The sequence below is a fragment of the Telopea speciosissima genome, chromosome 11 (genome assembly GCF_018873765.1).
Source record: "Telopea speciosissima isolate NSW1024214 ecotype Mountain lineage chromosome 11, Tspe_v1, whole genome shotgun sequence".
Taxonomy (NCBI): domain Eukaryota; kingdom Viridiplantae; phylum Streptophyta; class Magnoliopsida; order Proteales; family Proteaceae; genus Telopea; species Telopea speciosissima.
Window position 1 is genome coordinate 1,838,796 of NC_057926.1, and position 12,567 is coordinate 1,851,362.

Consider the following 12,567-nt stretch of genomic DNA (forward strand, 5'->3'; position numbering starts at 1 on the left):
TAGAGAGCAGAGCTCATTATAATACTGAGAAAGATACATTTCCTTTTGCTGCAGCCCGTGAATTTTTTTCCAGAGTTCAAAGACCTGTGCATCATTCCCCACCTGGGAATAAGTATCCTGGGCAACCTACCATATTTTTGCAACGGAATCAAGAAGAAGGTAGCATTGAGAGATGGAGAGCTGCATAGAATGAGTAAGGAATGCCATAACCAAGGAATTTTCACACTCCCATTTTCAATCTCTGTAGGCCCAGTAAGGGGCCGACCTATAGTACCAGTAAGATAGCCATAATAACCTCTAGATTTGATGAACAGAAGGCAAGATCGTGACCATATCAACCATCAAGCTTGACGGCACAGGGTGGAAAAGCAGAAAAATATAGAATTACCACTTCCACCATGAGATTCGCCAGTAGTAACATCGGAGTCTGGCATTGTTGATCAAGCAAGAAACACCACTAACGTGGGAGTGTCCTTGGAAATACTGCCACCAATAATCAGCTCCAGAAACACCAATACGAATGAAGAAAAAATATCAGATGAAGCACCAGCAAAAAACGATGTCAGAGCAGCCCTGAAAAAAACGATATTAGGGAAAACCTGAAAATCGAACAAGGATGGGGCAGAGCAGCACGAAACAGGGATTGGCCCTGTGAATCACCAACAAACAAGCAGGGATTGGCCCTGAAAAATCGTCATACAAGGTTGGCCTTGTAGATCGAAAAAAGCACAAAAAAAAAAACCTGTGGAAAAAAACGCAGACCTCTCAAAACATGGGAAAAATCCCTTGCATGATTTATATCATGAGAGGCATAATCAAGGAGAGAAAAAAGGCTCTCGGTGGATTAGAAGGAGCCCACCAAGAGCAATGGAGAAGGGTGATGGTGGAGGAGATGCAAAACCGAGAGAAGAGAGAGAGGTTTCTCGGTTTTGGTGGAGGGGCTAAAAAACGAGAAAGAGAGAGTAGAGAGAGATGGACCAAAATTAGGTTTTTTGATTAACCCACTCTGATGCCATGTTGAAATAATGGAATGACCTGTGTCTAATGGGACACAGGCCAGCTTTACTAATAATATGGAGGAGAACATTCCAGAATATGAGTACAGGACATAAATACCCCTATGACATAAGAATGACATAAATGCCCTTGTACCCCATTTTACAACAAAATCCTATGAGCATGTGTGGCTTGGGTACTCAGCCCATGATTGAGTATGTAAGGATTTGATTCTTGCCGGGGAAAAGAATCAAATAGTGGAGAAATCCTTGGTCCGTGATCAAGGTAGTGAACATAGGACAAGTTGGTCCAAACTACTCTAAATTGCTTGGGTTTCTTCTTTGTTACTTTCTCTTTATCCTTTTCACTTGCAAATTGTTGAGTTTGAGTTTTTAAGTGAAAGAAAAAGTCATCACCCAATTCACCACCCCCCCTCTTGGATGGAGCCATTCGATCCTACACACATGCTGGAAAACACTTAGTACGCCCATAGACAACTATATATCTGAAACATTTGCCCACATTGATCCGTCATAAGTCTTACCCAATTCTAGTGTCCAACACTTTTTCCTACTTGGCTCTTATAATTTTAGGTTTAAAGGGAAATATACAACATCATATTATCTAAAATAATCCATAAGATTAAAAAAAAAAAAAAAAGTGATATCAAATATTTTCTGACTGGTATAATAACATGATATCAGCAAGATTTTGCTCATATCTTGAAATCTAAAACTACACCAAGAACTGTTTCGTGAAAGGAAAATACTGGATCTACTCCATGGGAAGCAGTTAGAAAAAGAAAAATTGCCTCCAACTAGATAAAAATTCCAGAAACAAAACTAAGACAATTGTAGAAATAATGAGAAATAGCTAACACTATGTTGATGAAAATTATGGCAGTAGTTACTTCATACAAAAACTCATAGCCATAATGCTGAACCCTTCTTTTGGAGAGACTTTTCCATGGCCTACCATCCACTGCCGCAAGGAGTTCCTGACAAAAAATAAATACATAGCATGAGATAAAGAGGAAATACATCATAGAGCTTCTTCCAATTATTCCCAACACTAAAATTTGGCATATATACACAAATATAGCAGTAACAGACAAGAAATCAGCCCAAACATAATCAAAAGAGACGTAAGGATCCTAACCTCCTCTTCTTTAGTGGTAATGAAGTCATGCAACAAGTAAATGCCGGAAATTCCCAACTCTGAATCCAGCAAACATACTGACACTGAATCCTTGACCTGAACCAGAAAAACATTCAGATTTGATTCATGGACAACAAAACAACCCCATTAATTGACTGAAAGTTAAATGATTAGACTCTTTAACGAAAGAACCATGACATGAATGTTGTTTCAGGATCATTGATCCCAGCTCAAATTTGGAAGCCTGAGTCTTATATATGGTTGATTCTGATCTGTCTAATGCAGTGTTGCGGTAACAATACAAATTTCACATATGTCAGGGTTGAGATACATTCAACATGTCATATGTAAAAGAGCCCTGTCAAAAACTCATTTTGATGAGACAATCAAGACTATCAAAGCTAATGCATCATTTTGCAGGATAGATAAACACCAGATAAATGAAGGAAATGCATTGGGGAGTGTATTTACAAGCAAAGTTCAAGATCTCGTCTCGTCTCGCCATTTCAGGCAGGTCGAGATTTCCGAAATATGCGAAATTTACCGAAATTTGGCCGAAATATAGTATTTTTCCTGCTATATTTCGGTAGTCCATCTCGGTGGGTTTTTGGCCATATTAAGGCCTAATACTTCATGTACACCCTTATTTAAGCTAAATAAACACATTTAAACCTTCATATTGCAAAAAAATGAACTCAAAGTGGTGTTTTGGGTTTGCACCCATGATTGACAGTATACGGTCGAACCTTGATGTATAAATAATTAAATATACATTGTTTAAGTAATATACCGAAATTTCGATGAAATTTCACGAAATATACCGAAATTTGGACTTTTTCATTTCGTATGGTCATCTCGTCTCGGTAGTGTCGAGATATCCGAAATATCGGCGATATATCGCGAGATTTTGAACCATGCTTACAAGAACCTAGGAGATATAGGATTAACTACTATTGATCAAGCCTGTGAAACTTCAAACTTCAGGATTTTTTTTTTTTTTTGGGTAGCAATAAAAATAATTTATTAGATATTCTTCTAAGTAAAATTATTGCATCCCAGAGGGTGAGTCATATTAATTAGCAAAAAAAGTAAATAAAGGTGTTTCTGTAGTGATGCTTTCCCACTCCATGTTTATATGAATACCCCAAATGCATTTTTCTGCCATTTGAAATGATTGGTTAGCTCACTCATCGGTGATCCTATCACTGTCCGTTGTCTAATTATTTCCTTCAAAACTAAAAAGAATATTACAAACTAAAATGAAAGAGAAGAGGTAAAAGTGTCCTTCAATGTTCATCAACACACGCATGAAAAACTAAATAGTACATGAAATCACAGGAAAATATTAGTAGTACATGAATCAGTCAATTTGTAGACCCCCCCCCCCCTTTTCTCAAAGCAAATCTGCAGAGTTTTGGAAAGCTCGTCTGGAATTATGCCATGGAGATCAATGATTAAAGCTAGTACCCTTCATGTTGGCTTTATTGTCTTAGAGAAAACAATACAATAGGATCACCAGATAGCATTCAGTGGATGCTACAAAAGAAATGATATGAAGTAGAGTTATTGGTGAAATTAAGGATATGTCTGATGGAGCAGTAACTAGTTTAGAACAACTAGACAATGTAGCATGGTTCCGATCATAGTAGCTTTAAACTAGAGGTGAGCTTGTTATCCACACATTTGTTTATATAAGCCACATGAGTAACTCTGGTTGACAAGACCAGGGATGAGGTAAATGGAAAGTTACAATTATGAAGGGATGTTTTAGAATAAAAAGGTTCTAAGAGAAGCTAAACTAAAACAGAATATATGGTTAATGAAAGGAGGTAACCAAAGTAACCATTTTCATGTCTAGATTCGAGTATTCGACAAGGAAAGTGGGACTTTGAGGAAGACACTAATATGATGTGGAATGAGATGACTACTTGTATTAAGAAGGTTGCTAAAGATGTCCTAGGCAAATAAAAAGGAAAACTTCTTTCCTCTAGAGAGACTTGGTGCTGGGATGATGAGGTTCAAACAGCCATAAAGACTAAGAAAACTAGTTTTAAGACATAGCAAAGGACTAAGGATGTTGGGCATCTCCAAAGGTATAAATTTGTCAGAAATGAAACTAAGAAGATTGTGGGAAAAGCAAGGGCAAAGAAATATGAAGATCTTTATAATAATCTGAGCACAAAGGAAGGGGAAAAAGCTATTTATAAGATAGCTAAAGTGAAGGAAAGGAAGAGTAGAGATCTCGACCATGTTAGATGTATTAAAAATGACTATGGTAAAGTACTAATAAAGGATGAGGACATTAAGAAGAGATGGGAAGGTTATTTCTGTAGCCTATTAAATGAAGACACTTTGAGTAATAGTGTTCTGGAAGACTGCATTATCCATCAAGACACCACATGTCGTAGATATATACAAAGAATTAGGATGTCTGAAGTAAAAGAAGCTTTAAGGAGGATGAAAGTAGGCAAGGCACAAGGCCCAGATGAGATCCCAATAGAAGTGTGAAATGCCCCATCCCCATCCCTCTCCTTTATTTATATAAGGTTTTTCTTCACCACTTCACCAGTGGAATAGGAATAGGATTCATCCACCTATCTAGGGGCATTATTACCTTTTTTTTGTTGGTATGAAGGGGCGTTATTACTTTTTTTGTTACTTACTTTATACCTTACTGTAAGAAGTCCCAGGACACACGAATCCATGATATCCATATCAAAAAATACAAACCCATGGGCAAGGGATTCTCTATTCACCATGGGTGTGGGGAAACTGTCTCCTCTTCGTCTATCTTTTTTCAATCTCCCTTCTGTTTTTTTTCTCGTCTCAAGTATTGGAGTTCTTAATCTCCAATATCAATCATTCAGAAAACTTCCTGAACTATAATATTTGATCTTGTTGGGAATTCATGCGACAACAATAATCTCGTAGCGGACGTGAGTAGCTCGATGAGAAGGCTTATAAGTTCTTGAATACTTTCTTCTTAATAGCTAGTTTTTCAGGATGAGTTTTACTCGAGTCTCAACCCCCCCCCCCCCTTTTCCATATAACCAATCTAATTGTGTAGTATTACGAAGAACAAAACATTTCGATCCACAACGGATCAAAATCAATAACTAATTCGATCTCCTAGCTCTGATACCATGTTAGATTCCAACCAAAAATCTCAAACCATTAAGTAGATGGACCAACATGTATATGAAGTCACACCCAAGGTCCCAGACAAACGATGTGGGACAATAACTCTATAACTTCCAACACATCCCACGTGTAGTCAAAATGAGACGAAACCATACACGTAACAAGTGGAAAGACGCACAAGGGAAAGACGACCAAGAGATTGCTCTGATACCATGTTACAGCCGCTTATCCTAAAAGTTCAAGCTGTTAAGTACATACTTGTCAAGGCGCCTTGGTTGCCTTGCATCCCAGCCCCAACCAACGGCTTGGGTCGCCATGACAACTATGGCTAAGTAAGGGCAACAACAATGTAAAACAACAATTTCCCATGAATGTGACTTTGGACTATGATTTTTTTATTTTTTATTTTTTATTTTTGTTGGGGGAGGGGGGGATGGTTTGATCGAGTATGATACACCTTGTCTACAGATATTCAAATGTCAATAGATTTCCAATATTACTATACAATTTAACTCTATATATGTTTTCCATGTAGGGTTTCCTACGCTTTATGTTTAGTTATTTAACCATATATAGATGTTAACACAACCTGATATTCTGATTACTTAAGCTGCTTGTCCAATATTTCTCTAGGTCATCCAAAAATCATCCACAAAGACATCAAATCAGAAAACATACTGTCGGATGATGTCTTTGAAGCACAGGCATGCATATTTCAATATAATAGATCACTTTTATGGACCTAAAGTAGGGGTACATAAGTTGCATACGGGATTAGCTCTATACTTAGTTTATTTTCTTTTTCTTTTTTGTTTTAAATTGAATCAGTTGAACCATTGGTCCAATTTAAGGGATTTTAGTAGATTTTTTTTAAGTATTTAGTGGGGCTGGATTAGGACTCTGTTTTGAGTCTATTTCAGTTTTCTAGTCAATTTAAGTTACCTAATAGGTTAAGGATTGAGTTAGGCCTTTCCTTTTTAGTGTAGGAGTCTATTCTTGAGTCTTTTATACAAGGTTGTAAGGGGGGCAAGTATTGAATACGAATTTTGATATTAATGAAAAGCTTTTGCTGCTCTTCTTCTCCATTGAAGATTTTTGTCTTGTGTTTGATTAAGGCTAGTGGGATCGGTGTTTGATCCGATTCACACGTTGCGGTGGGAAGCCCAGGTGGTTCGTTGGTGGGATTGGTGTTTAATCCAATTGATACCTTGCGGTGTGAAGCCCGGTTGGTTCTTTGAAGCTTTCTTTCAATTCTTTGAAGATCTCCTTCAAGTGCAAGATCAAGATTCAAGATTTATTCAAGAACCTCTAACCAACTAAGCTGCCCTTGCAACAACAATAAGTTTGAATCACCCCATCAATACCCATTCTTCTCCTAATCCTCCAAACCACCCCAAAACCTTAATTTTCCTACCCATCTCTTGAAACCATTCCATCTCCCAAAATTTTTAACAAACCATTCAGCTAACAACACCTTCACATAATTGGATCGAGTATTCTCCTACCCAATTGGAATACTTGAACCAAGCTGTTTTCCCATTACCCCCATTCAAACCACAACATCCCAATTATTTCTGGAGATCATCCCATTACCTAAATTCTTCACAAACCAATCCAACCATCAAAAACACACTATACCTAAATCGAATTTCATGCCCTACACAAGGAATAATCTATCCAAACCCTAGCTCCAAATTCCCATCATAAACCCTAGATCCCCTTCTTTTCCTCTTTTCCAAAACCCGAATCCCTAAACCTAAGTTGTTGCCCATTCAAATTTACACATTTCCATCCATCAAAACATCTCATGACCTTCACTGATAGAGTCCCCTACCTTGACTTGACATAAACCTAACACCAAACCTTAACCCTAATTTCACCAAAAACCCTATTTTGACCTAGCCGATTCACCAGTTCATAACAAATCCTGGTTTACTGGCTCCTAGTTGGTCTCTTACCAATCTAGGACTACATAATTGTGGTTTATCTTGACTAACCAAGTTGTTTAATAAGATTATGAGCACAAGGAAAATGTCAGATGAATGGAGAAGCATTATGGTTCTGATTTACAAACATAACGATGATATTCAAAGCTGCAATAACTATAGAGGCATAAAACTAATGAATCATACTATGAAATTATGGGAGAGGGTAATTGAAACTCACTTGAGACAAGAAACTACTATTACGGAGAACCAATTTGGTTTTATGCCAAGAAGATTCAGGACGGAAGCAATTTACCTAATTAGGAGACTTAAGGAAAGATTTAGAAATTGCAAAAAGGACCTCCATATGGCCTTTATTGAAGCAGAAAAAGCTTATGACAGAGTCCCTAGAGAGTTAATCTGATAAGTACTAGAGAAGAGAAGTGTTTCACGTAAATATGTGGACATAATTAAAGATATGTATGATGGTGCGGTGACAAGTGTAAGAACTATGGGGGAGCCAAGGTAGTAAATTCCCAATTACAATTGGGTTACATCAAGGATCAGCTTTAAGCCCTTATTTGTTTGCGCTTATCATGGATGATTTAACTAGAGACATTCAAGATGAGGTTCATTGGTGTATGCTTTTTGCTAATGATATTGTTTTGGTGGATGAGACAAAAGCAGGGATTAATACCAAGTTAGAGTTATAGAGATCAACCTTGGAATCAAAAAGTTTTAAGATAAGTGGAAGAAGACAGAGTATATGGTGTGTAACTTTGGTTACACTAGGACATATAATGAGGTTATGAAAATTGATGAGAGGGAGATTCCACAAAGTGCTTATTATAGGTATCTGGGCTCAATCATAAATAAAGAAGGTGATATAGAGGATGACGTTTCACAGAGAATTAAAATAGGATGGATGAAATGAAGAGGTGCATCTGAAGTGTAGTGTGATCGGTGTATTCCTTTAAAACTTAAAGGAAAGTTCTATAGGACAGTCATACAACCAGCTATGATGTATGGTGTAGAATGTTGGGTAGTTAAGAATCATCATATCGATAAACTTAGTGTAGCGGAGATGAGGATGTTGAGATGGATGAGTGGCCAAACTAGGAAGGATAAAGTAAGGAATGATTATATTAGAGCCGGTTCGGGAGTAACTCTGATACATGATAAGCGATGAGAAAGTCATTTTAGGTGGCATGGCCATGTTCAACAAAGGCCTATGGATGTTCCAGTACGGTGGAGTGATTTGATTCAGATTGAAGGAACTAAAAGAGCCAGGGCAGACCTAAAATGACCTTAGGAGAAGTGGTGAGGAAAGACATGCATAGCTTAGGCCTTGTATCAAGTATGACCTTGAATAGAACTGATTGGAGGGCAAGGATCCATGTACCTGACCCCATTTAGTTGGGATAAGGCTGAGTTGTTGGTGTGGTGTTTGACCCTCAATGAGAAGGGAGAAATCAGAGCAAACATTGCCGTAATTAGTGGCGAGATGATGGAGTGGATACATGCTTCAAGAGTGTCATGTGATCAACAGTCTATAAAACTAAATTGTTAGTTTTATATGATGGTTATAGGACAGATGAGCAGCAAAACTTGAAGGACAGAGTAATACCTGAATCCAATTAAGCAAACTTAGGAGTAGTACAAAAGATGAGCGGATATCAACTGAGATGGTTCAGCCATATGCCTGAGCAATGAATGCACCAGTTAATGATTTGATTTGGTGCAAATTAAAATGGATGAAGTTGCGAGGAAAAACATTCATATCTAAGATTTAACGAAAGATATTACCGTCATTCCTTGAACGCTAGAATATGATCCATGTAGCCAACCAAGTAGTTAGTATAAGACAATAAGGGTTACGTGAACTGGGTTTGAAAGCTTTTACTTTCTTAACGAGGGGGAAGTGGCTAAAGGTTAAGAAATTAAACCCATACATCAAGTACATATAATCCTCCGATTTTGACACAGGAAATCTATATTTTTTCCATACCTGGTTACTGAACAACGTGATAGAAAAGATTGGGACTCATCAGGACAATCTCAGCATACAAAGTGAGATTGTATGCTGGTTTTAATATGGCTCTATCATTGATTTAATACGCAAAATTACACTACACTCAAACAAAAAAGGAAACCAAAGAAAATCGTAAAAAACTTTTTTGAGTTAAAAATTAAAACCTGGGTAGGAGGTCGAAGTATGGAGTTTCGTATGTGCAGAGCACGTCCTCCCAGATCAGAGCAGGGGTGACCATCTAATGCTTTCAAGGCCGCTTGGGCAGAGCCCACTTCAGAATAAGAAACAATGACACGAGCACCACTTTCGTCAGCTGGATAGACTCCAAAAACTTCCCCAAATTTGCCGAACACTGAAGCAATTTCGTCAAATGATAAGCCAACAGCCGGCCCGCAGTTGGCGACAAAGAGATTAGGAGCTGATTCACCATCTAAGCCCTTGGGGCGGGTGAATCTTGACGTTCCCATTTCTACGTATGAAATTATGGCTCGCTGATACGTCTCTGTGACTGAAAATTAGAAAATAGACGAAGGAGAGAGAGGACCAAGGAGAAGAAGGAAAGAGATAGAAGAAGAAGACGAAGAAGAGACAGAGAATTGAGGGGAGATTGAGAATTCACTATTCATTGTCTCTTACATGGGCTACTCGCCCTATTTAACCATCTATCCATTTTGCTTATCCATCTAATATATTTACCCATTTACCCCCTAACATTTTAACCCAACACCATAACCCATCATCTACCTATGATCATAACATTGCCCACCCCTTAAGAGAACCTTGTCCTCAAGGTTCAGCTGCAGATAACTGGCGCACCGCAAGCATGCCTCCCTAACACCAAACAAACCATAACCAAGAAGTGCCGCCCAAACAAAGCTGGATCGACACCCAAAAAAACGTGCCATCGTCAACCAATCTATGAGCATGCAGGAGTCCAGACCCAATACAGCCCTCTGCCAGCGACTTAACTGATTCAAGGCTGGTTTAAAACCAGCAATAACAAACCCGTGGCAAGGGTAATATGGCCACACGTTCTTTCTTCTTTCTTTTATTTCTATATTCCCTATTACTTTCCTCTCTCTTTCTTCTCTCTCTCTCTCTCTCCAAATAGCACCCATCACAAGAGAAGAACCAGATGGTCAGCACCCAATTTTGGAAGATAATAAAATTCCAACACAACTGCGCATGGAGAAGGGTGAGAAGTGGATTAAGACCCGAAATTATGGTGATCTTGATCGAGTTGCAAGCACCGCTGGGGAAGAGAAATAAACTTGAGGATACCAATCGCCTGAATTTCACTAATGAATGCCACGAAAATCTCAGTTTGCTTAAGAATAAAAGCCAAACGAAGAAAGGAGGAAACGATAGGCCTCTCGAATCAAGATTCCGGCAAGGGAGGCGGCGATCTCGTGGGAGCCTAGTAAACTCCGCTTGCAAGCCTTGGTTCCTCCACGTTTGCGTTTCCCCTTCTTCGGTCCCAACTCCCAAGTCTCCCAACCACTCGTACAACCGAGCCAATTGAAGGAATTCCAAGGTTTTGTTGCTCCAAGTTGCATGTCTGGTTTCGCGGATCCAAGGTGCAGTGGACTTGTTGAGCTACAGACAAGACTCTCGCAGCAAAGGAACTGGTATTCCTGCTCCAGCAGAAGCTCGAATGAGGTGGTGGCTCCGGTGGCTGCCGAAGTTGCCAGTTCTTGAGGTCTCGGTCGCCAGGATCCCACGATCTACGCACAAGAGCAAGATCTCGCTGGCCTCCAAGATCTTGATCACCAAGGCTCCATGACTGAACCAGAAAGGGGGGAAAAATAGAGGTGATGAAAAACCAACTTGTCCCTGTTGTTCCGCGATCGATCACCAGTGTGGTAGCTGCGCTCTGTCGTCGACAAACGCATGCCACCTTCGCCGTCACCCTGACTTCCATTTTTCCTCGATCGAACACCATACTGGCCCTAATCGGTGGATTGGGGTCTTGACCGTCGAAATCCCATGACCCCAAAATCAAAAAAGGGATCCAGATCTTTTCTCTCCCTTTCGTGCCGTGATTTTGGTCGATAAGCACAAACGGGTATGAATACGTGCCTGGATCAAAGGGTCGCAGAGCCTGCTCGATGCCGATGGTGCGAATTGCCATATCTGCCGAGAAATCCAGGGGAAGCCTGAAGGATTGTGATGCCGCATAGAATACGATGGAGGGTTGTGATGGAGTTCGGCATGACGGTAATGACCAATCTTCAGAGAGCTGCGACACAACGATCGGATGCTGGGCGATTGGTTCTTGAGTCGGTTGTTTCGGTGCCGGCTGAATCTGTTCGACTCGACCGATAAGAGGGTGGACAGTATTCACGACGCCGGAAGCCGGATCCGATTCTACGAGCGCTGAAACCAGTGGGGTTTGGTTCAAGGCAGCCGGAACCAAAGCCGTGGAGTCGGCATGTGCATCGTCGTGCTCCCTAGGAATCGACACACCTTCACCTTCCACTGTATCAAGATAGTAGATCCGCTCGAGCTCGGTGGCGATTGCAGTCTCAAGAAAATTGAGGAACGGCGATGTCGGATCGTGGTGTTTCCAGTAAAGAAAAGAACGGACCAAACTGTTGTAATGAGAGAAGAGACCCATGGGGATTAAGGGAATGAAAGAGGAAGGGCAACGAAATGGTAATGGAATGGTAGGGGGAGGTTCAATGAAAGCACCAATGTTATGAACCTAGATCTGGGGAGGAAATGATCCGGCAGGTCGGACCAATGATACGTCTCTGTGACTGAAAATTAGAAAATAGACGAAGGAGAGAGAGGACCAAGGAGAAGAAGGAAAGAGATAGAAGAAGAAGACGAAGAAGAGACAGAGAATTGAGGGGAGATTGAGAATTCACTATTCATTGTCTCTTACATGGGCTACTCGCCCTATTTAACCATCTATCCATTTTTCTTATCCATCTAATATATTTACCCATTTACCCCCTAACATTTTAACCCAACACCATAACCCATCATCTACCTATGATCATAACACTCGCGCCCGTCAGCTATGAAGACAATCTGTATTTGAAGTTCCAACTTTTGATCATGGAGCTAGAAAACCAAACAATGTACGAAAACCCTTTTTTGTGTTTCCTGCGGGGAAGCGGGTGCTGCAGGATTTTAAAACTAGGGACCGATTCCTGATTACCGATTCAGATTGGATGGGAATCGGTCTAAAATAATCCTAGAATCTGCCCATAACGGCAGAAGTTGGGGGAATCTTGGCATGAATGTTCTGATTCAAAACGCCAGAAATCGGAATCAATCCTAGCTGATTCCCAATCGGATTCACCGATT

The 12,567-nt window shown here is 39.9% G+C and overlaps 1 protein-coding gene across 2 annotated transcripts in view; it reads right to left on the reverse strand.

The window, feature by feature from the left end:
- The window catches only part of LOC122646875 (alkylated DNA repair protein ALKBH8 homolog), a 50,163-nt gene extending 37,854 nt beyond the window's left edge, over window positions 1–12,309 (reverse strand). Inside the window, exons 1-4 of one of the 2 annotated variants that reach the window (XM_043840504.1) lie at window positions 12,265–12,309; window positions 9,417–9,744; window positions 2,155–2,250; window positions 1,907–1,993 (exon numbers count right to left, since the gene is read on the reverse strand). In XM_043840504.1, the coding sequence (XP_043696439.1) occupies window positions 1,907–1,993; window positions 2,155–2,250; window positions 9,417–9,719 (486 nt within the window). In that variant the 5' untranslated portion in view covers window positions 9,720–9,744; window positions 12,265–12,309. The remainder of the gene's footprint in view (window positions 1–1,906; window positions 1,994–2,154; window positions 2,251–9,416; window positions 9,745–12,264) is intronic. The other variant, XM_043840505.1, reaches the window with a different exon arrangement.
- Window positions 12,310–12,567: the final 258 nt, after the last annotated feature.